Source organism: Mauremys reevesii, linkage group 10, assembly GCF_016161935.1.
Source record: "Mauremys reevesii isolate NIE-2019 linkage group 10, ASM1616193v1, whole genome shotgun sequence".
In the NCBI taxonomy this organism is placed as follows: Eukaryota; Metazoa; Chordata; order Testudines; family Geoemydidae; genus Mauremys; species Mauremys reevesii.
In genome coordinates, this window is record NC_052632.1 from 11,121,073 (window position 1) to 11,146,015 (window position 24,943).

The following is a 24,943-nucleotide window of genomic DNA, read 5'->3' on the forward strand; positions in this document are numbered from 1 at the left end:
GTACATTGATTTGTTCCACTTCAATAACTTAATAGACGTATCTGAACATTTGAAATTGAAAAAAACCAAAATCTAAGTCAACTGAGATGTCATAGAACAAGGATTAAGCTATTTGTCTGATGCAAATGTGGGTACTAGAGCTGCTGTCTATTGGAACCTACACTGATAACTGCTTGTGGCATAAAACCGCAAACCACTGTAACATACCTGGTTATTGGGAGCTTCTTAAATCAAAGCACTGGGACTCAATGGTGAGATATCAGCTTTCTTGATCATGTGTATGCTGCATTAGAATTCAAAGAACACTGATTGTTAGAGCTGGGTTGCTATTTTGTGAATATTTGAATACAACTGAATGGCCTCACAAATGGTGGTGCTGCTATGGTTCTTGTTTTGTGTGAGAATTTTAGGGAGGGAATATTCTGTGAGGAACCAAATTAAAGTGACTTTTAGAGAATATGTTGAGACAGCAGGTATTGAACTCCGGAAGGTGACTATCAGCACCAGAAACCTGACTCCGTAGTTATACTCTTCAAGTCAGGAAACAGAAATGTACCATGTGTCATAATAGAATGGAAATGAACCGACACAGCTTGGATATTGGCTATCTACTTCAATGGAGCTATACCCATTGAGAAGCTGGTCCCACAAACTCTCAACTAACAGCTTAGGAACAATCTAGAGATCCATAATTATTCATATAAAAGTTATCCATTGCATAAGGTTGAGAAAATACATTTGATAAAGTGGCAAACTGCTATCGCCAACTTTGTGAACAGAAAATGAGGGAACATTCAATAAATAAATCATGTGCTATGAATGACTTATCTCCACAGACTAAAAGTCACGTCACTAGAACCATGCTTGCCCTAGACAAGCACCAAAGCATTCACCTCTTCCAGCACCCAACGAGCCTCATGCCCTTCCACTATGCACACCTACTCACAGCATGGCCAATCCTCCTTCCCGCCCTGAAGCTGCTCAGGGCTCCCAGGTCCGTCCATCTCTACCAATGGCTTCCATGCCAGCAACTTCTCCATGAATTCCCAGCCTGGGTGAGTAGTCAGGAACCCACAGGAACCCACTGTGCAGTAGAGAGAGCTTCTCAGGATAGGACAATGTTGGATTTCAATCTCAGCAGATGGTTCAACCTGGCTCCACCTACATGCCAGAAACTATCTTAATTCCCTTGAATAGGAGCACCTATTGGCTGCTGTAACTGTCTAAAAATTAGTAAATCCTCACATTCCATCCCTCTGGGGATTAACTAGTTTTCACAACATCTTGGCCACCCTACTCTTATTCCTTCCTTAGCATTTAAGTTTCTTCTGGTCTGTTAGTTGGATCCTTAAGTATTTCTACAGGGAGTCTATAGAAAAGACGAGTTTTTAATCAAGCAACATGATTGCAGTAACCACTTCAAGAAATGTTATTTTAATGAGATAAAAACAGAGGTCAGCTGCAAAACAGAGAAATGGACAAGCTTTTGTGGTTGCAGAAAGTGGGCCTTCTGTTTTATTCATAGTTTTCTCTTGCCAACTCCTATCTCTTTTCCTAGCCTCCTAACCCAAGATATACTGATGATGAAATTCCAGTGGATATTCAAGTTGTGTTTCTGTATAGTTTGACTGATAAAGAAATACTTTAATATACACTACCCAGCAGATTTAAGTTTTCATTTTAATCTGTGAGTCTGGGGTTTAGCAAGCAAATTTGGCCTAGGTCACACCAAGCTGTACTCACATAGTCTGGGTCATACAATGTTTTTGATTGTATTTTCAGAAAGGCAACCTCACTTCTGAGTGTGTTAGTTTAACCATATCTCTGTGCTTGCAATGCAAGCTCTCGTGGATTTGCTCTAGTGGTTGTACTAAGAGAAACAGTCCTTTAAACAACAGCAAACCTCAAAGGCTTCAGTGGTCTGGTCCAGTTTAGTTGGAATAAGCACCCAAAAGTACAGAGTAGAACCAAAATGCAGGATCCAAATTCCAGACCCAGGTCTCCACTTTATAAAGGGCCAGATCCAAGACCCTGACCATTTAGGAAAGTCTGGATCTGGATCCAGTTTTTGGATCTGGAGTTTTGGGTTACACCCACTGAAGTTTGAATATCTTGCATTTGCAAAGTTAAGCTGGAAAAACAGGCTGAACAAAAAAAAAATCTGATTGCTGCTGAAGCTATTTTACCAGCCCATTGGCTCCTCTGACTCCCAAGGACACTAGATTAACTTTCAGCAATGTCGGTCAAGAAGGAGTTTTGTCTCGGGAAGTCTGCCACTGGATTTCCAGCCCACAGGCTCCCATCAGGAGGTCAGTAGCTCATAGAGTTGGTATTTTACCTCATGAGGGTTAGAAAACACAGAGTTTATTTTGGCCCCAAAATACAGGACCAGTTCTGCTCCACATTCACCAGAAGACTGTTGTTTCAACAATGGAAAATGAAAAGGGGGGAGAAGAGAAGAACTCAGAACACGCAAGGCAGCAAAGCCAAAAAACACATTACAGACATGTCTGGTACAGTGGGACACGTGGGTTAAGCCAAGTCAGTGCTCTGCAGGTCAATAATCAATCTGGAAAGCACCAACCCACGATGGACTTGAAAGAACAAATGTATATTACTCTAGCAAAGCCACCAGTACAAGGGGAAGCTTTGGATTTTTTAACAGCTGATTCCAAGTAGTATATAAAACAATATAGACTCTCATTTTGATATCACCTTCCCTACAAACTGTACATCCCATCATGTTCGCCAGCATTAAATAGGGTGGGAGAAAAATGAAGAGACACGGACAAAGGGGAAGTAGGTGTTTGCAGATGAGATTTGAAATTATATGGAGGGATGTAAGAATGTGTTCCAGACAGCAGGCGATGCAGAGGAGAAGGCTCTCATAACACTGGGGGTGACATTATGGGAAAGGACAGAGAAGAGACTGATTCTAGATAAGCAGAGGGAAGCGAGTATAGAGAGATGGGGCAAGATTAACAGCTGGCTTCAGCAGGCATTACTCCTCTGGCGTTGGTGAGGGTTAGGCCTGAATATGGTGCTGATGACTTTGACCCAAAGAGGTCTGGGGCATGTTCATCCTGAAGAAGGCAATTTTAAACTGTCCCATGAAATGTATGGGGAAGCCTCCTGCCTGGTGGAAGAGCCCGGACACAGTTAGAGGTACCTGTGAAAAAACAGACCCCTCTGTGCCCCATACTCCTCACCGTAGTATGCAAGTGCCAAGAGGCAGGGAATGGCTGAATGTCTTGCAGTATGAGGCATGTTGAAGCTCCTGCACTCGGCAGGCTGTAACATAAACAACAACACTTGGCATTTACACGGCGCTTTGTAACCAGTGGCTGGGCCTTGTGAGCCATTTCCCCCCCTTGTTTCTCCCCCCCCCCCCCCCGTGTAATTGAAACCCAAGTGGTTTAATTAAAAGCAAACAAACAGGGTTTTTAGTCAAGCCAGAGGGCAGCCTGTGCTAAGTATTAGGGATAGAAACCACCTACTTCTCAAACAGCTCAAGTGACATAGTATCTATGCCACGTGTAAGACAGTTTGGCTTCTGGATGTTAGCATCATTTCCCTCCCCTACTTCTCTCTTTTCCCCTAGTGTCACCCTGGAGTTGTTTTTCCTTCTGCCTTCTCCCTATAGGGTGACCAGATGTCCCAATTTTGGGGTCTTTTTCTTCTATAGGCTCCTATTACCCCCCACCCCCATCCCAATTTTTCACACTTGCTGTCTGGTCACCCTATCTCCCTATTCCATTTTGCATCCCATGTTTTCCTTGGATTTCCTGTCTCCTCACCTTTGTTCATCTGCTTCTTTTTCCATGCTCTCCAAAAGTGAGAGACAAACTCCATTAGCATAAGAATTTGCACCAAAGGTTGGAAGCCACCATTTTGGATTGGGTTCTAAATTAGGCAAATGGCGTTAGCTCATCGCTAGTGCATACAGCTTGTTCAAACAGTCCCTAGGTATTTCCGTCCCTCTTCACGCAGGCCCGTCATCCCCAACTGCTCCCAGCCTCCCGCAAAGCATTTTGAATAAAAAAAGATCATTTGAAATGATTGTAAAGGCAACACCACATTATGTCTTTAAAAAATAATAGTCAGACGCTGGCGTCTCTCCAGAGAGGAAGGGAAAGTGTCAGATCTCAGCTGGTAAATAAGATGTTACTGTGAAGCTTGTAAAGCCAAGGTTCTTTCTCCTTTGTAAAGGCTCTACCTGCAAAACATGAAGGGGGCTCAGTGACAGACACATTAAAACACCATTAAACTGTGAAATAGAACACAGTGTGAAAATAGATTTAACCTTCACAGCATATCGATCTCTACCCCGCGCCGTGCCTAAGTTCTTGGACAACTGTTTTATAATAGGTTTTACTTATTTTCCTGTTGCTATTCTGACTTCCTCAGAGGAGGGTGTTATTTCTAAAAGCTCCTGACAGCTCAGGGAAAAGCAGGCTTGTTTCTTAGCCAGGGCTCAGCTCCGGAATGCTGTTGCTGCCAGCCGCTCCATAAACAGAAGTCAGTTTTCGGAGAGTGAAGGATGACTTTGGGCAGCAGAGATGATGGAAGGAGGAGGAGGAAGGGGAAGAGAGAAGGGGAAAAGAGAGGAACTCTTTGCAAGGACCCTGCTGAACAGGACACAGGGAAGCAGACCAAGCTGAAATGGCTTTGAAACAGACAACGCCAAGATTTACTTCCACACATATAGAGATATATATGCATTTATAATTACATAACAATAATGCACATACACAGCCACACACACAATTGCACATTCAGACATGACATCCATGTAATGCATTCATTTCTTGCATGCCTCTGCAATTCATCATGCCGCTTTCTCTTCCCTTCTGCTTAGGTTCTTAGAGCCTTCACGGTGGGAGCTAAGCTCCTTTCAATGATGCAATAAGCAACATGACCTTCGACCCCCTCACCTGCCCTCTGATCATTAATCTATCTCCTCAGGCCTTATTCTAACAATCCAAAACCCTTCAAATAGCCAAGTTGGGTTGGGGTTTTTTGTTCACTCTGCCACAGAAATGTTTCCTCCTTCTCCCCAAATTTGAATGTCCCCTCCTATCCCTTCCAAAGTAGCCTGACCCAATACTCAGGACAGGCAAGGGACAGCAATTGATCATAATGGGGAAAAGGGGTTTTAAAAGGTGACTATTTAGGTATAGTCGAGTTATTTTTGAGGTTTTTAGAGGTTTTTATGGCGCCCTCTCAGCCATGGACAAGCAGACTCGTGCAGTGACATTCTGACCCCATTGAAGTCAATGGGGATTTTCAATCGCCTTCAGCGGAGCCAGGATTTTACCCACTGTACTTCAGGCAATTGGCCTTAGAGATGGCAGGATACAAAAAGAGCAGCCCAATTAAAACAAAATCTTTACATAATATTTCTATAACTTATGTGCACCACCACTCCTGCATGGCAGGACCACGCCAATAAAATCTTCATAGCACACCCACTTTGGTGCATTTTATATTATGCCATGTTTTACAGAAGAACAACAGTGGAGTACTTTAGTCTTTGAACATTGCACTGGAGAGTTTTAAAACATTTATTTCCATTTCTTGTACCCTTGTGGGTGCTCTAATTTGTGCCCCCAGCCAGCCCAAGGACTGAAGGAGACAGAAAGCCTTTCCCCTCGCTCCCCATCAGAAGATCCTGCCCATTGTGTGAGTTATCTGTAGCCCTTTGATTCATGATGCATTTAATCAACAGTTTCCTTTTAACTAAAGCCTTCTTCTAGTGGGACAGAACACCCCTGCCATCTGGGTGGTGCAGGGCAAACTATGGATCATCAGGGATATGAGGGCATAAGGGGATGAAACCCCAACTGTCTTTCTTGGGATGAAGGGAGGCGAAATTCCGAGATAAATTAGCTTGATTTTTCTTTCATTTACACTGGGGTAAGTCAGTAGTGACTCTACTGAAATCGGTGGGGTTCTGCTGGCCTGGTAGGAGAAGAGAACCATTTGTTTCCAATAATAATGTGCAATGCTGCAGTGAGAAAGATGCCACACTTTGAGGGATTAAGGGTACACGTACACAGCATGTGGCAGTGTGTCTCAGAGCCTGAGTCAACCGGCTTGGGCTTGTGCTCCATGGCTAAAACAGCAGCGTAGATGCTTGGGCTGGTCCCAGGGCTTTAAGAAGTCCCCGCCTCACCAAGTTTCACAGCCCGGGGTCCAGCCTAAGCCTGAATGTCTACATTGTCATTTTTAGCCCCTCAGCATGAGCCCCACGAGCCCGTCTCTGAGACGACCCCGTCTCTGAGACCCACTGCTGCAGGTCTTTTGTTTGCAGAGCAGACAAACCCTAATATGTGCTGCGGTTCACTCCCAGCTGATCATTTTAAAATCCGTTTGGTGCATTCTTGGGGAAAGGACAGCAAGTGATTGAGCAAGTGGAATGTTTGGCTGCTGCCAGCTCCCTTAGGTCCTCAGGCATTGTGTCACTACATGCAAATATAGGACAGGTAGCTTTTGGCTAGCTGACAGGCGTGTGAATTCCATCATTCTCTGGGGACAGTTGCCTTTTGCCAGCAACTGCATAGCAAATGCCTTCCGTATATAGCCAGGAGTCCTTTGAGCTCTAAAAACCTACCCCCTCTGCCCCAACACAGAGATGAGCATGTGCTGGGTGTCTGGCTGTGCAAAGCGTATCATCTATAATCAAATTCCGTTCTACACACTTCCGATTAAAGCAAGAGTCAGTCTTTAAAAGCTTGTGGGGTTGACTGCGATTTTCATTACAGAGCTTATTCAAAAGGACGCACACATATTGCTTCCCAGCCCTTTGTTTGACTTGTTTATTGAAGAGGTGAGCCCTGGTGGGCAAGGTCTCTCTTTCACGATGGGTACGTCTTCACTGCAGAGTTAACTCCGGTGATCAGCACCCAGGGTCAGCTTAGTCTGGGTATGAGCAGCACAACGGCACAGCCCTGCCTGAGTTGCTGTGCCCTCCATTGTGCTGTGCTCCCCTGTGTGTCTCTGAGGACATACCCCATGGTGCTTTGTGCTGCAATAGCTAAGCCACTCACCCTTCCTTTCCAGTGAATTGTGGGAGAACTTGACTGTCCCGGGCACAGGGAGTGGGGGGGAACTGTAGGAAGGCACTGGAAGACTGTCAAGCACTTGAGTGATTTAGCTTGTGACCTCACCGCAAACCAGCCTGAGTAAAAGTGGCTGCTGACCTCTCACTATTCCTCAGCTGGGCCCACTAGCCCTGGGTTAAAGCACTACCAACCTTAGATGAGGAAGCTGTGTATGTGGATGAGAGGGAGGTTAACAGCATCACCTGAGTAGAGTCCAGGTTAACTCTGCAGTGAAGACCGATCCTGTGTGTTTGGACAGTGCCTAGTATAATTCAGCTCCAATTCAGTGGGGCCTCTAGAGGTTACTACAATACAAATAAACAATAGTAAAAACCACGTTAGGACAAACCAATGGCCCACACAGTCGATATTTTGATTGACACTGGCCAATCCCAAGAACTTCAGAGAAAGCTATTGCCACTCACCCCATCTAATACAGTTCATTATGCCACACTATAATATGAAAGAAAATTCCCTTGACCGCAGCTGGAAATTAGCTAATGCCCTGAAATGCGGGTATTCAGGAACCCTTGTAATCCTGTCGTCCCAAATTCAGACTAAAGGCAGATGCTGGAGTTGGCACATCGTAATACCTCAGGCTGATGCTATTCTCAGCCATATAAATGTCCCCTCACATTTTGCGGCTTACCAGCATTGTTTTGCTCAGTATTAACTGGGGTGGTGAATGCCACTAGCTAGCTATATATTGTGGGAAAGCATTTCTCATCTGTTTTAAATTTATTGCCTCATAGTTTCAAGTGCAAGTGCCCCTTTACCCTTGTTTTACCAGAGGAGGCAAACAACGTACACCTGGTCATCGCTACGTCATTCACTGACCTACATTCAGGAGTAATATGGTCCCATAGCATGGACATGTAAGTCAACAGCGAATGTGGGTGAGTATGTTCTCTGTATTATGCGCTGTCCCTTTAATGACCCTATTTCCTCACTCAGCTCTTTAGTGCCTCCACACACTGGGAACACCTCCCACACAGCTGTCCACAGTCATGTCTAGCTCTCCTTCCTCACGCAACAGTGTGTGAGAGCAGATTAAAAGCATCCCCAATATGCATTTCCTCCACTGTCAAGTTGCAGAGTCCCCCAGTTATGCTTGCCCTTGTGAAGAATCTCACAAGCCTTTTAGTTCAGACTCATCTAAATTATTTCTCAGTGATACCTTTGGCCAGTGTTTATCCCCCTGGTATGGGGTTAACAAATATAAGGCATTGTCCACAGCTCCAGTGGAATCTTTCTACTGACATCAATGGACTTTAGATTAGGCCCATAAAGAACAGAACCTGTCACCCAACTATTCACTTCCGTTGCATGCTGAGAACTGGCTGCTTATCCCCACAGTAACCCTTAACCTGTTCTATTGCTTCTTCCCCGTGGCTACCAAGGGAGGGATGCCTCCCCGAAATATCAATGGGAAAGGTATTTTTTTCATGCTGTTGGATGTTCAAAGGAAATAGCACTCAGCCCTTGGATCAGTGGGCAACCAAGGTGAAGGTCTCTCCCTTATTTCACATATTACGGATACCCGTTCTCTGAGACCTTCACGACAATGTCTTTTTGCTGCCTCTGTTATTGTTGCAATTTGTTGTCGATGGAGGTGTAATGTTCATGGCCGAGATCATTGTGCTTATATTGATTGTGAATATCAGTACTGTATGGTTATTTCAATAGAATATTTAAATATATGTACACACACACACACCCCTGCAGTTTCAATCTCTACTGCTCATCCGATTTGATCGTTTCTCTCAAATAATTCTAGCAGGCTTGCGATGCATAATTTGCCATTACATATTACACTCCAATTCTGCAGCCTTTACTTACAGTTATTCCCACAGATGTTAGTAGAACTCCAATGGATGTCCATACAGCACCAACCACAATGTGGCCCTGATCCTTGATTGATGACCCTACTGTAGAAACAAATTCTTCAGGGCAGCTGCTGACTCTGTTTCTCTAGGCTGGTCTCCAGGTTCATCCCTAAAGAGCTCCTTGGAAAATGAGCACAGAATGTCCGCTACCCGCACCCTGCTGAGTGGGCTGATTCAAGACTTCAAGCTTCACTTGGTACTTCTGGGACTGCAAGCCTTCCATGGTCCCATCTGATCTTGCCACCTGCCTCCCTTTCTTCCAGTCTCACAATAAGACCCGTTGGTGTCAGGAGGACATCATGGGAGATGATGGACCCTATGCTGGAGTGGTGCCAACCACCCTATCAAACTCTTTACAGCAGGGGCATGTACTGGGCATGTGCCACACCTGCTGTTTGTGATGCTGGCCTTGTGGTACAGGCACTTCAGATGTTTTATCCACTCCCTGCGCTACACCATTGTCTGATGGATGTTCTGCTCCACCAGCCTCCAGGGGATCTCATAAAGGTGAATATTCTGTGAGATTCTGCTGCAGTCCTGGTTCTGGGTGGACTCACAAGAGAGCCTCTCTGGCCAGCTTGCAGCACACTGGAGGGAGAACATTTTCAAATGGCAGGGCAAGCTGAGCTGGAGCGAGCTGTGGAAGTGAAGCCGTCCACATAGAAAGAGAAGAGAGAAATGCTGAACCAAGGTATACAAAATAGAAGATAACTTGTGGTCTATAGAGACTAAGTGGGAGGGACCTGAGGAGGGCGAAAGACGAGAAGATACGGGACGGGGAATTGTGGGAATGATGATGGACTAGGTAGACTCGAGGGCAGTTCACATCATTATGTCCACACCACAAAATGGGAGGGTAGAGAGGTGGGTCACGTGTCAGTGCGTGCTCTCACCCTCCCGCCCCCACCGGTAGGTACGCTAATGGGATTTCTACACACCACTGCACATATATCTAAGGGCTCTGAGCGTGAACGATAGAGGGGTAAGGGCAAGAACCTGCAGCTCGACATGTGGAAAGCTGGAAGCGTAGATAGACCCTATGTGTTTGTCCACAATGGGGCCCAGAACATAGCTGGAGATTCAAGGCAAAACTGTAACACACATACATCATCATCACTATCTAAAGTCCATCACACAGCCTGCAGCGTAAAGTGTTTCAGTCTTAAGAACATTTACTGCTCTTTTGAACCAATAGCGAGGCATGACTATGGAAGGGATGGCAAGAGTGGTGAGGACTAAGAGGTGTTGCCACAAGTGACATGATGCTCAAAATCCTTGAACAGAAGCATCTGGGCATCAAGGCAGAGTTAAAAACAAGCCCATCGAAAATGAATTAACAATTAAAAATGTATTGAAAGTGGAAAGAAAAAGAGAAATCATTCCTAATTAATTCTGGTGCCCTGCACAACCCCAGACTATTTGTAATCCTACAGGGAACATCTTTATTGATCTGGGGGACGCTGCAGCAGACTTCTGATGCTTATCTCAGCATAAAAATAGGCTCTTGTGATGAACAGTGATTTAATTACATGACAATCACCGTTAACAATGCATGGCGAATACCAAAAATATGCAGAGCAAGAGTGGCAGTGATAAATGCAAGTGGATGGCATTGACTTTCAGTAAAGTCGTCTATTGCCAGGGATGGAGGGAGACTACGCATATATTTTTTTCCATTCTCTTAGGGCAGTGACTTGCTGTGCAGTTTGGGAGACTCTCTCAAGGGGTCTAAAGACACACACGAGATGGGGGAAGAAATAAAGGATCATGATTAAAGCAACATTTGGCACATAAAGTAGTGGAATTTACAATGAAATTGTTTGCATGTGGGAAGATACACTATTTCCACTGTGCATCTCCACTAAGAAATGAAGGGGAGAAATATTTGCTCTACTTTGGGTGAGGGTGATAGAAAATTGGGAATAATGGGTGGTTGTGACACACACAGATTTGTGCCCTTAGAAGAAGTTGCCCTATGTACCACAGGGACAAGAAAGTTCAGCCCAATCCCATTGGCAACATACAGAAGGTGGACTTGACAGTGGCAACAATAGATTGCTCATGGGAATTTTTTTAAAGCCTGGGTTTTTGAGTTCTCCTTGGTGTATTTTTGAGCAATCCATTTAAAGAGCCAGATCTTGAGCTGGTGCAAGTAGGCTGTGCCATTGTAACTGAAAAGCCCATTTCCATTTATACCAGCAGAGGATCTGGTCCAAGAGATTTAATAGCTTGGAACAACATCTACTTCCCAATTGTCAGAAGAGGTTTGCAGTTCAGATCCTTTGCTATGACATACCAAGTCATTTACTCTGAGCCGCAGAAGAATCTAGATGGCTGCATAGTTTGGAGCTCAGGGTCCCGAGTCTGGCAACTTGCATCACTTCTCTGAAACTCCACCACCTGGACGGAGACAGTCACCCACACCTGAATGGGCCTGAATTCTATTCGGTAGGAGGCCGTGGTGACACCTATGCAAGTATGTTACCAGAGGCTTGTCTCTCCTTCTACCCTGGCATTCACCCTAATGTGTGGAGGCTGACACTTGGAAATTCCTTCTCTCACCTACTGGAAAAGGAATCTCTATATTAGGGGTCCCCAACACACCATGGGCCACTTTTCTATTTCCATCCATCTCCATATTATTTGAATGTATTCATCTATTATCTTTTTTCCCCACCCCTCTGTAGACTTGGGGCTGCTCTAACATATGGGAGCCATTCGAGCAGATGGGGATTACAGGAGTGTAGGGATAACCTGTATGTGCCTCCTGGTCCCCACTCACTGGATTCCCCAATGCATGGTTAGGGGCCAGTTAAGTGGCTTGAGGGCTGCTTTGCACTGGCATAAGGAAGCTGAGGTTCAGAACCTCGGTTCCAATTAAGTCAGCAAATGTTCTACCTCTCTCCTCCCTTCCTCTAATTAAGGCAGGTATCATCTAGTTCAGTCCAACACACTGGGGCCAATTGGCAATATTTGTCTTAGGAAAAAAAGATCTCCAGCCCATTGGCCACTTGCACTGTCAGAATTTCAACTCACACCTTTAGTTTCCACTTCATAAATTATGCTGTGTTAAGCATCATGACTAGCTACCACAGCTCTTCGTTGCCCTGGAATAGAAGTTTTAGGCTTAAATATATTAAAGTATCACAAATCAATTTTTCAAAGCTTTCTAAATCCTCCTTGAACACTGCATTCTTTTAAATCAAAACATCGGGGGGAAATACCGGATTAAAAATTGGTGCAAGCCCATTATGGTGCAGCTGAAATGAACCATTATTCAGTTCGTTTGGGTATGTATATGTTAAATAAAACATGTCTTTTTCTCACATTAGATTCCCTCGGTACTATAAGATTTTGGTTGTTGCAGGATTCCCTTCCCCACAATGAATCACCTGACAGAACCTCAACCCAGAAATGATGGAGTTTCAACAGGCTTAATTTTTCCCAATTGGAGAGCGATTAAAACACCCCATCTGCAACACGCCAGATTAACAATCGTTTGTAGTATCTCAGCCTCCCTCTGAGTTGCTAACTTTACGGATTTTAAAGAGCAGATATTCTTATCATGCTGCTGTGTGATTTGAAGGGGTGGATGCACCAGGGCACTGACACATGCAGCTTCACAGATAAAATGCAAGTACAATATTGAATCAGAAGAGGATTCACTTCTAACACGCACCATAGTCTCTAAAGGCAAAGCTAACATTTCTCAGTCTATCAACTTAGTTTAAAGGGCTGAGAATCTAAAGGTGGGAGTTTGGTTAAGAGGCATTTTGTGAATCTTATTTAAAAAAAAAAACTTAACAAAAAACCAACCCCTCCACCCCCCACCCTCCCCAACTCATCCCTGGTGCATTTCTATTGATGTTAGGGGAAGTCAATGTCAGTTCTGCTTGTGAGGGTGCTTGAAGGATCAGGTTCTCAACAGAAAAAAGGGAATGGCGTAGAACACTGGCAACAGTAAATCTTTCTCCTCTAGACTGTTCAGATTGGCGCAGGTTGGTAGTGGGCTGTTACCATCTGTTGGTTAGTGGCCTATATAGAGTGAGTTAGTGGATTTCAGTCTAGTTCCTAGCGGACAGGTGCCTCTATTGTATGAATTCCCATCACAATTGCTGCTCAACTCAATCCCAGTTGAAAAGGCCACCGATTAACGATCTAGATCAGGGATTCTCAAATCTCATTACACCACGACCCCCTTCTGATAACAAAAATTACTACATGACCCCAGGAGGGAGGACTGAAGCCTGAGCCTGCTTGAGCCCCACCACCCTGGGCAGGGGGGCCCAAGCCAAAGGGCTTCAGCCCCAAGCAGTGGGGCTTGGGCTTTGGCCCCGGGGCCCAGCAAGTCTAATGCCAGCCCTGGTGAGAGCCGCTGATCTGGGAAGCTGAACTCCCCACTGTTGGGTAAGGGTGGCCAGAGTCGAAGAACAATGATGAAGGAGTGGGGAGGAAACTTTAACAACACTGAAGCTCTGTATCCTAAAAACAGTCCCGTCAAGCACTACTCAAGTCCAGCACCGTCAAGCAAGCATCAAAAACTCTTTCAAAGCAAATAAAAAATGGTATTAAGGGCAGGGCATGAAGCATCACAGGACAGTTAAGACAATTAGTTCCTTTTCCTCGGAGCTACATTTGAGCTCTCTCTGAGCTACTTTAACAGGAGGTAGAATACACATTGCCCAAATGTTTTAAAAATGTGTCAAAGGCTAAAGATAAAATATTTCATACGCAGCAAGAACATGGAAGTTACTAAAAGTCTGAATTACCTGCATTACAAAACAGCAGCCATTTAAGGGGACACCATTAACTTGAAATCTCGCAATAAAATTTAAACTTCTTGTTGCTATTCATTAATAAAACTGAAAAGTTCCCATAATTTTACTTTCTATTTCTTTGGTTTGTGAACGCACCAATCCCCCAATACAGTCAGGCAGGCACAGATCAACATGAAACCAGGTGTAGGATCAGAGCCTTAGCCATCTCCCTTTTGGCTGAAAAGACTCTTATAAACATCAGCATCCTCTTTTAAAGGACTAAACTCCGCCCACTTGCCCCCCCCAATGAGGACATACTATTTAAAGGATTTTCTATCAGAAAAATGCAATTTTTAAATCAATCAGTTGGAAAAATAATGAATTGGACAGGGGTCCTTTAAAGATGCAAAATATGATGGACTGATTAAAAAATACAGTTTCTAACAGAGATGACTTTATATGTCCTGAGTTAAAAAAAAAAAAACAACAGAAAAAACCCTCCCCCACCAAATCCAAACCAAAAACCCCAGCCACCCCTTACAATTCCCAATTCTTCCACTATACTCACCTTTTATTGATATAAATAAGTGGTGGCAGTGGTAGGAACTGACATCACTTAAGGTTAAAATAAAAGCATGGCAAATACCTGCCCTTCAGCCCCCCCCCCCGAAAGAAATCTGTCAATATTTGTTTGACATTTAAAATGGATGTGCTTTATTCAGGCTTAACAACCTTTGTTTGCCTGCTTTCCAGGGTATGCATTTAGTGGCAGAACTTAACCGATATGAATGTTCAAGGAAACATTTTTTACTTGAATGCATTCACGAAAACCAACTTTTCAGAAGCAGTTTGGCCAAATGTATGCAGAAATACTTGATTTGTGGGTACACCTCAGATCCGATATTTGCACAACTGTCCATGCAGTGTATATGTACGTGTGCACAGCTAACTTATCTCTAGGCAGTATAAGGACCCATAGTCAGGTTTGTGTTTCTGAATGCATGAAGATAGTAAGAGAGTTTGGGATGTAAACACTATGATATGTGCATTGACGTTTCCATTATAACAATACCTTATGTAATAGAACGCCCTTCACCAATGGTGACTTGAGTGTGGTTTTTAAAACAAACACACACCCCGCCATTCTGGACCAAGTAAAGAGTGCCGTGAAGACAGAGATTGGTCATTTGAATGTGGAGCAATCAATCACCCAAGGCCAGGTCCTGTATGTGAGGACTGGAGAACTCCTTAAGTCAAGGAGGGAGTTGGGAACCCCTCCAAACCTGTGGATGGTCTGAGATCCATAGATAAATCCTGTAGATAACAGGATACTTGTGTTTGGATTTGTGCAGATGGCCACTTCCTCCACGCCAGTCCTAGCACCACTCTTTGTTCCCCATAGCAGCATGGCTTCCATTCCAAATCCCAATTCTCTGCTGTTATCGTTATATTGCACTTCCTTCCTGTCGAGGCATGTACTTTAAATATAATGTGCTTACTTTGTATGGTCAGATGTTAAGTACTGTACCACAGTAAATGTTCTACAATGAATTGGAGATATATATTCTGATTAGATTAATTAATAGCACAAAATCTTGAAATCAAATGTTTATTGCATTTCAAAATATTTATCATAACAAACAGCTCTTTGCAACATATATAGGTACTGGAACATAGCAAAACTCTTACGTTTGTGTGTCTCCAGCATAATAATCTAATACAAAATAGTCTGAAATTTAGCATACCCACATTTAAAAAAATAGACATTACCCTGTCTCCTGAATAGAAATCAGTTCATGTGGAAAATTCTATAGAAAAAATACTATTAAAATATTGGTCCCACCTTCTAAACAAATAAGGTATTTTTGCTTCTTTTGAATGTTTTCATTCAAATGAATGAACAGATCTCACATATGTGTTTAACAATGTCTCACTTTGGTCCTTACAAAATGACAGACTACAGTATGATAAACTAGATGACAGTTTAGAGTGAGACAATGAGGCATTGTTTACACAGGAGATTGAGTTACTGGATTAACAAAAGGGGTCGGTGGATATCTACTGTTTGTACAAATAGGAGATTTACTGGAGCTTTTATAATTTCTACAAGGCTCTTTCCAACCAGCTTCATTAACTTGAAGTAAATCAAATCATGCAGAGATCTGACTCTGCCAGAAAGACATGCCGGGAAAGATACAAAATGAAAAAGAACAGACACAAGAAGATAAGCTTTAGAATCTTTGGCAGTTTTCATACACATTTTCTTTGAAGATTTTTAAACTGCAACCTAAATGTGTGTGCACGTGTATATAAGGAGATACACACAATAAACACATATGTATATGCATACATATATAGTGTATATGTATGTATTCCAGGGGTCGGCAACCTCTGGCACACGGCTCGCCAGTCCCAGGCCAATGTGGCGGGAAGCCGCAGACAGCACATCCCTCGCCCACACCGCTTCCTGCCGCCCCCATTGGCCTGGGAAGGTGAACTGCGACCAGTGGGAGCCGCGGTCGGCCGAACCTGCTGATGCGGCAGGTAAACAAACTGGCCCAGCCCGCCAGAGTGCTTACCCTGGCAAGCCGCGTGCCAGAGGTTGCCGACCCCTGATGTATACTATGTACACAACACACATTTCCTTTTTAAATGACGCCTAATTTATTTTCTACTCTTTCATATATACCTACAACATGAGATCCCAGTAAAACACCTTATTTATAAAATTAAAACTTGTATGAAAAAATTTCCTCTCCTTCAATGAAGGCATGTAAACATTGTTAAAACTACTTTGAAAAATAAACTACTAGAAAATTACTGAATCTGAGTAATAATCCATTAGCTATCACTATCACGGTCCCATTTCTTTTGCTGGTGGCAGTGCTGGATACCATGATATAACTCTGCTCAAGACAGGTCTGCCAATAAAGGTAGGCCTATATTTACAGCCATTGATTAATCAGATTATTTCTAAATAATGCATTTTCAAGTCATCTGTATCCTGTGGTTCTCTAGTTTCTTTATTCTGTGAAGCACTTTAGGGGAGTCCAGTGGCTGGGGGGGCTGAGGGGGTGTCACGAGTCTTAGGTTCTAGTCAACTCAACACTGACTCAAGTGATTAGCAGCATAAGTTTCCTTGAAAGTCAGCGGGATTTGTGCTGTCTTTTGCCTCCCTGTGCCTCAGTTTTCCCCATCTGTGAAATGAGTAACAATGGTTACCCAAGTTTGTAATGCACTGAGTTCTGTGGACAAGAAATGTTATATAAGAATTTACATTATTGGGAGAATTGAAATTTTCTCAGGGACCCATATCTCCTACCACAACACCAGTTCTTCACAGTGCTTGGATCTCATACCATTTCATTCTGTGAGCTGCCAGGAAAGACTCCACAGAACATTGGTGGTCAATGAACCAAAGTTTGAGAGCTATTATAGCAAAGCAAAATATTTACAACCACCCTTTTGGGCACAGTGCTCTCCTCCTGCCCAAGCTTATGCATCTTTAAGGCTATAAAGTATTTTTCTTCAAGAGCTGTAGTGTTGACATCTCTAGATTTAGACAAAAACAACAGTTATGCTGAAAAATCTGATGAGATGGAATTATAAATAAGCAAGTCAGAAATATGGCCTTTTCAGGGCTGCAAATTCTCCTAACCCTTTCACAGTGGTGGATCCTGGTGTGTCCATTGCCAGCAATGGACCTCATGCCAGGCAATTCTGGCATCAAGGAGTTAACAGCAGTTTTTAAAAGCACAAGTGCTGGATGAAATTGAGATACTGTGGGAGCTTCTAGCTGTTTCTGGTAATTATGATAACAACTTTCTAAAATATACACTGCTTGAACAGAAGCAGGGTATCAAAGACTTGTTAATTCAGAGTTTAAACCCTTCTATGCGCTGTGATTTAACTGAGAAAAGAATAGCTCTCGTATCTTAATGTAAATCTGTTGGATATGTTAAAAACTAATTCAGAGCATCTCCTCACATCAGCTTAGCTGATCTGCTATACTAGGCAGAATTGTATCTTGCTACATACAAACAAGGAGAGCTGCAACATTCGGTCTTACCCTAATAATCCAAGTTAAAAAATGGAACATGTGCTTGTGCTCTTCTCCACCCACTAATTCGTCCTTGTGTTCTGCCCTGCTCTGGTTGGGCTAGGCCTCTATGCCAAAAAGAAAGGCAGCCCAGGATAGGTGCACATCAGAAAACGCACGTCTTCCAGAGGGACCATCCTGGGCCCATGGCAGTTATTATAGTGTTCATCTGGACCAAAAAAAGGGTGTGGGGAGAAAAAAATATGTATGTGTGTGTATATGGAGGGGGATACTGCATTCCAAAATCTGTCTGCATCCTATAGAGTACTCCATTTCTTCCTGAGGGGACTGGAGCTGCTGTATGGTTTCAATTCAGCACGCTGCACCTGTAAAAACAAATAGACATGACGTTTGCAGTTAGGTAACTCTAGCTCACTACAGTGTGTGTTAATGGCTCCCCAAGGACAAACCAAGGGAAACTAAGGAAGGTTCAAAAGTAATGAATCATTTTCTAAACACAGGAACATGGGGGATTAATTGCAGGAAGGATTTGAGAAGTCATGCATCATTTCTTGAAACCAAAATATTAAAAGCAGATTTTTCTAATGAGATGCACGGGGCACTACCTGATCTCAGCAATGCCAGATAGACGGCCTTTTTTTTTTTTTTTTGCTCGCATTAACCTATACGTTTAATAAGACTCTCTTGGGAATGCTAAAGCAAGTGGATCCCACTATCCAGTAAGGTCAGAGTGGTCTCAAAACTGTACACAGACATGCTTTATCACTTTAAAGAGGAAAAATATTTTCTCGAACAGAAACTAAACAAAGATTTTCCCCTACTTCCCCACAGCAATTTCATTTGTGATATAATGGTTAAAACATCTGTGATAAATCCAAATGTGGTGTAATTCCCAATCGCAAACTGTCTGCTGCATAACTGAAAAGTGTTCCCATTGAAATCATGAGACTCTTACACAGAGTACGCTGCCTTTTCCATGCCTTTTGTCCAGGCCATGTGCTACTGGCATACAGTAACAGGCTGCAATACTGAGGTATTTTCTAACTCATAGTACTAGCAAAATGAAACAAAGGTACTTTAGCAATATGTTAAGTGGAGCAGGCAGAGGTGGCTTTGATACTGCCTGGGAATGGTTTTAATTAGATGCCAAATGTATTCACTATTTTTTTTTTTTAAGCATTTATGGCAAAACTCCCCTAGGATGGTATATCCCTTCATGTGTGTTTTACCAATGCTTCCTCATAGAAAATAGCATCCTCTTCCTTACAGAGCTCAGTCAAGCTACCCAAGGATGACAGAAACCATTCAGGAAAATGTTATAAATGTAAATCTTAAATACAACACAAATAGAAAAGCAGCTTATCTTTAAATATAAACGTTAAAGGACAAGTGCAAACCATCTCTGCAAATCCAGCGCATTCTAGAATAGCATCAACAAAAATACAAATACACTTAAGCTTAATGTCTCTATGATTATTTCTGTTTAGCTTTTTTCCCTAATCTATAGAGATATTTTTCTCTAGCTATAGCACTGCCATCAACCAATCTGGTGATCTCTCGAAACAAATGTCGTTGGAAACCTTTTCCAACTGTGTTTCTACCAGCTGCATTGACACCACACGGAGACAATCATTTTCCAATCTCCAACAGAGTAAAATCACTATGGGCTAGCTAGATTGTGATCCCCTTATTTGCAGTGAGCAGCACTGTACTCTGCAAGTACTACTGCTTGAGGAGTAAAAAGCTATTTCAGTGTGATTCGGGATGGCGGAATCAGGGCCCTCGGTCATAAGATTCTGGATGATTATAAAGGATTGTTTCTTTTGTTTGATTTTGTGTCATTTGCCACCCAGTAAGACTATTTTCCTTCCACCGAGAGAAATAAATAGATCTCGACATTCTAAAAGACCCACTGTTCAGATAATTTGCAGCCAGCTGGACAAGATTATTGAATACAGTGCTTTTAAAAAATAGACATGAATGAAGTGGGGGGAGGGTGATCCTGGCTGGACTGAAAGTTATAATTCCATGCTGGCAGAAGATCAATCTTCTTGATCACAGGTTACTTTATACAGATCTCAAGTTTTTGCTTCATAAAAGGTGAGCATAGCATTGTCCAAGGAAACCCTGTGTTCAAGGTGGGTGGGGAAATAGAAATTAGGATGGCAGCTGGCCCAAAGCAGATCACAGCAAGCACAAAATCATGGAATAATCCCCCCACTCCTGTATGAGGAGATGGGGAATGCAGTAAAACCCTTTGGATGGTTCTCTCTGTCACTCAGGGAGATTGTATCCTCCCTCCTCTCCCCCAACCCTCCATACAAGTATCAGAGCAAAAAGGTGAACAGATCAATAGTTCAGTACCCATGCTGTGCAAGTTCCAGATCATTTTTAAGTAGCTCTCTTCAGGATAAATTTTTCTTCAGTCATCTTATGCTTCTGACAAAGGTTTTCAGCTCCCCTCTCCCTCACATTCCTTGCCCCTTTTATGGATTTTCCTGATGCCTTATCTCTGTTATTCAAAATGCTTCGGCGTTGTATTCCCCAAGCATAGCGCTGGCAGCGCTTAGTGCTGCTTGATGCCCCTGTTGGTGGCGGCCATTCATTACTTACCTTTTGAACATCAGATGGGACCCTGGAGAGGAAATCTAGTAACTCATTACTGTCGATGGCATAGGGATTTCTAAGCTTCTTAGTAAATTTATTTATGCCTGAAAAACAAAAACAAAACAATACAAACCCACTTTATTTATTTATAATTGCTCAGGCAAGCGGGGGGAGGGGGCGGGGGGGACGGAAATTCACAAGTAAAAATTAGTGTGAAAACAATGACTAGACTTCAAGTCATGCACATGTTGCTGTCATGTGGAATCATTCACAAATGCCTCTTGGAAGGAAGGAAGGAAAGGGAATTATTATATAAAGACTCTGCTTTACTTGGGTGGTGGAAATCCCATTACCACACCAGCAGAGAGGCAGTGGCTGAAAAAGCAGAAACTGTGGAACCCATCAGCTTTTTCTTTTTTTCTTTTCTTTTTTTTGTGGGGGGGGTGGTGGTAGTGGTGGGAAATACATGGATTAACAGCCCATTCTGCTTTGAAATATAGCATCCCAGCTCGGCACAGGCCTCCATTAGACCAAATGTGGTCCTCTCCTGAAGCTTGAGGGAAAGTATAGGAGGTTGGAGGGTGAAGAGAGGAATGGGAAAGAGGAAGGTTTTTTTTTTCCCCTGTTTAGTTTAAAAAAGAAAGCGACTGAGGAAATCTGCCCCCCCCCCACGTTTCATAGCTTTTTAGCCTCACTGCAGAGCCAGATTTGACACATTGATTATACTTTGATGCTGTGGGAAACTGTGAAAACTTATTAGGATTTTATTTTTTTGGTCTGACTAAAGTGGATAACTTGATTTATTAACCTCTGCAATGTCGCTCCTAGTTCGCTCCGCAGAGCTAGCCAAACTGTGCTTAGCTGTAGCTGGTCCCAGCAATGGAATCAGGGCTCACCAGGAGCGCTAGGCAGATCACAGTTTTTTATCTCATAAAAATTTCAGATATCAAAAAAAAAACTTCCTGGCCTGAATCAGGCCGAAAAGTTAAAACTCTCAAAAATGCCTGTGAACCAAAAATCTGAAATAAATTTAATTTGGGTGGATCAAAGCGTTTCATTTTGAGAATTCCAAAATGCTTTGCTTCAATTTTGACCCTTTTTATTCACATATTTATTTTTCCTTGAATTACCTTAAATTTCAAAACAAACAGTTGTTTCTAATCAGAAAATCAAAACTTTTTGTTTCAAAAATGTAAAAAAAAAAAGATTATAATAATTTGAGTTTAAAAATTACCAAAAAAGACCCTTTTCCATGAACAGTTTAAGTCTTGCAGAAATGGCATTTTCTGACCAGCTCTACTGATGTGAGTAGAAGTTAAAGGTGTTTTACAGTCCTAAATCAAATGTGCCATAGGAGAGTTAAGTATTATTAGGCAAAGGAGAGCAAATAATAATGCATCTTGAAAATTAAGATATTGGTATCCTATAAGCAAAGAAAGAGGTCATAAGCACCTACTCTAATCACAACCCAAGCTAAAATTTCACAGCAGTTTTTCTGCATGTGGTTTCACATCCAGTGACTTCCACTCTCTCCCTCCCTTGGTCTCTTTCTCAGATGTACCTGCTTCATATATGAATGCAGCTTTTAAGCTATATTCTTGTAGCAAAATGCCAACACAATTTTCTGTGTACCTGATTTTTAAAAACAGAAAATACCATAAGGTCTTTTGAGGCCTTGCCACAGGGTAGTTGTTTAACATGTATCATATTTGAAGGCCCTGTCAGTCTAGATGATGTTGACTGGATGTATAGCTTTGGTGTACTCTGGATGTCTTCCACATTGAGGCAGAAACATATTGTTACTGAACTTTTAGTTCCAGGAATCTCCTCTCTCTTTTATTTTTGTTCGCTCTTTTTTTGAATTCAATCATTTATTTTATGGTTTTCTCCCAGCTCCAGCTGTTGATAGTATAATCCACTCGTTCACCTCATCTCCATCCCCTAATGTTAGAGTGACATTAGCGGATGCTTCATCACTGTAAAACTAATCAGGACTGACCACTGTCCAGAAGCATACAGTAACATGATGGTTTGACATTGCAGGGTTGTTCAATGAGGCTACCCTGCCCTCGGTTTTTGTTCTTTCACCCCCTACCCAGATTTAGCATTGTAAATAACCACAGAAACTGATGAAGGGTGACAAAAACATTCTGAGGGGAAAAAATCCAACTTTCTCTTATTACAGACATACATCAAGGTTCTAATTTTCAGACTCTGAGCTCCATTAGTACAAGCATAAATCTGCACACAATGGGGTTTTGCATACAAAAATTCTGTTCCCTGGTTCCAAAATGCACGTAGAAGTTGGAGCCCTATTGAAAATCAGGTCTGTAAAGCATGTACGCCTGGATTCTCTATAATGGGCAGTGAGAACAAGAAACTACACAAAACCCTGAACATCAGCTCAAATACACCAGAAAAGGCAGGCATCCTTCATGGGAGCAGCAAAACACGATCACAATTGATTATTATTTTAAACACTGCATTGTGATTACACAAAAACCTTCAGAAATGTCCCTGACTTTACTGGATTTGGTCCAACCTCTCTGAAAGGATGCAAAGAGCTACAAGATTTGTTCAGAAGATCCAGCTGATATTTGGATATTTAATGGCTTTGAAAGGTTTGGATACTTCTTTCTCCCAACCTAGTCAGATCCTTCTCCCTTACCTCTTTATTGACCCCCCTCCCTTCCCATTCCTCCCTCAAAACTAAGCCCCCTCTTTCCAACCCACACTCCGCTCCTGACAGCTGATGATATGTTGTGTGAAAAGGACAAGTGATTTCCTAGGTCTTACACATATACTGTGAGGCACTGGCCTGGGTGCTCCATTCCCCAGACTCAAAGCAGCCCCTAATACCTACACTCCCCGCACACACCACTTTTGCCTGACCTTGGAACTCATAACTGAAGGGAAGCAGAGATTGCCCAACTTTCTGAGATACTCAGCTGGATTTCAACCAGGGTAGGAAGCCACTTAGAAGGGCTGGGTCCCAAATTTTATGAACCTACCAACAATTTCAGGTGTGGTTCAAAATGTGTACAAAAGTGTGGGCCAGTTCCTAATTTCCTCCAATCCGGTCACCCATTCCTAAATGTGAATCTACTGTTGTATGTTCTCATTATCACCTCCTACAGACCAACCAGCTACTGAGCCACCTGTTCACAGGCTTGTTTCCTTAGCAGAATTTGGAAGGAAATAATCTTAAAATCAAACACTGATATGAAAACTAAGGAAGTTCTATCAGTTACTTACCAAAATTATTTTCATACAACTGGATAACAACTCGGTGTCCATAGGCATGTCAACCATTTGCCTGTACATTTCCCCGCCACCCTTCCCCCACTACCTATGACATACATTTATCTCTCACCCTCCTCTGGAATGCAACTTACAGGGGCATGTTTTGTTACTTTAATTGGCGAGAAAGAACCAAGTCAATCAAGTAATAGAAATAAACAGTATTTCACCCACATCATTTTAGAAACCAGAGCCAGAAAAATACCCATTGGGTTATACAGTCCACTCTCTCAACTCTGCTATTGCAAGGTTGCTCTCTACAGTACAATACATGCATTAGTGCTTTGTCTAGCCAAAACTGAAATGTCTCCAGCAACAGGGCTTCTGTCACTTATCATGAGAGACTAAACCACAGTCTTGGCACTGTTAGACAATTTTGAAACCTATTTTTTTCCCATTTCTATTTTCACCCTAGTAAAATTTAGTTATATACCTTCATACCACCCTGACCAATTCCTCCCCATCCATCTCCCAATCCAGAAAGGTGTTAAATGTCTCTAGCTATTTGCTGAGCACCCTCAACCCCCACAGAGTTCAGCATCTTGCAGGATTGGCCCTTAGTGTTTAAATCTTTCAGACACTTCTAGTCAGTTCATAAGTTCCAAAGCCTCTGGGATGTGCCTCTCGCTTTTCCTTAGTTTCCCAACCAGCTGTGTAGATCCACCAATGGGAGCTCGAGTATTAGTCTTTTAACCACTGTCATCTTATTCTGCTCAGTGAGAGTCTAGACAACCCAAGAGTAAAGAAGCCGGCAGCATTTTGTCTACACTAAAGCTCCCCTTATGGTAACCATGAGAAAATTTTAAGAAAAAGCTCAGAAAAATCCTTAGTCTACCAGCAGAAAGTCTGATCTCTAGTACAAATGTTCATTTCCACCAAGGTTTATGGAGTGTTTATTACTCTCATAGGGCTTACCCCAGATATTTGATGCCTGTAACAGCAAGTTTAAAGATTTATTATTCCCACATATAAATTAATATTGGATTCTTCCCATGCAAATGCAATATTATGAAGCACTTACCCCAGATTAAAACAATGTACCTCAATGGTATGAAATACAAAATAACTGTCGCTGCTGTCAGTACCAAGCAGGCCAGGACCGACAGGAAAGGCACCGTCCAGTTGAATGTGCTGGGGGAAAAAAAAGAAAAGAAAAGAAAACCTCTTCAGTGTTACTGATCTTAAATGCTGTCTATAACTTACAGCCCATTAAGAACTCAATGATTCCTT

The 24,943-nt window shown here is 42.6% G+C and overlaps 1 protein-coding gene and 1 long non-coding RNA gene across 9 annotated transcripts in view; one reads left to right on the plus strand and one right to left on the minus strand.

The window, feature by feature from the left end:
- The first annotated feature begins 4,941 nt into the window (after positions 1-4,941).
- On the plus strand, positions 4,942-9,227 carry LOC120373656. Its single transcript, XR_005585630.1, has 4 exons — positions 4,942-5,162; positions 5,614-5,682; positions 7,856-7,999; positions 9,079-9,227. It is a non-coding gene; the product is annotated as an uncharacterized LOC120373656 (long non-coding RNA).
- A 7,118-nt stretch (positions 9,228-16,345) lies between these two features.
- The window catches only part of MCTP2 (multiple C2 and transmembrane domain containing 2), a 178,763-nt gene continuing 170,165 nt past the window's right edge, over positions 16,346-24,943 (minus strand). For all 8 annotated transcript variants that reach the window (XM_039492368.1, XM_039492369.1, XM_039492373.1 and 5 more), the window contains 3 exons: positions 24,735-24,844; positions 20,420-20,517; positions 16,346-18,171 (listed from right to left, as the gene is read on the minus strand). In XM_039492368.1, the coding sequence (XP_039348302.1) occupies positions 18,103-18,171; positions 20,420-20,517; positions 24,735-24,844 (277 nt within the window). In that variant the 3' untranslated portion in view covers positions 16,346-18,102. The remainder of the gene's footprint in view (positions 18,172-20,419; positions 20,518-24,734; positions 24,845-24,943) is intronic.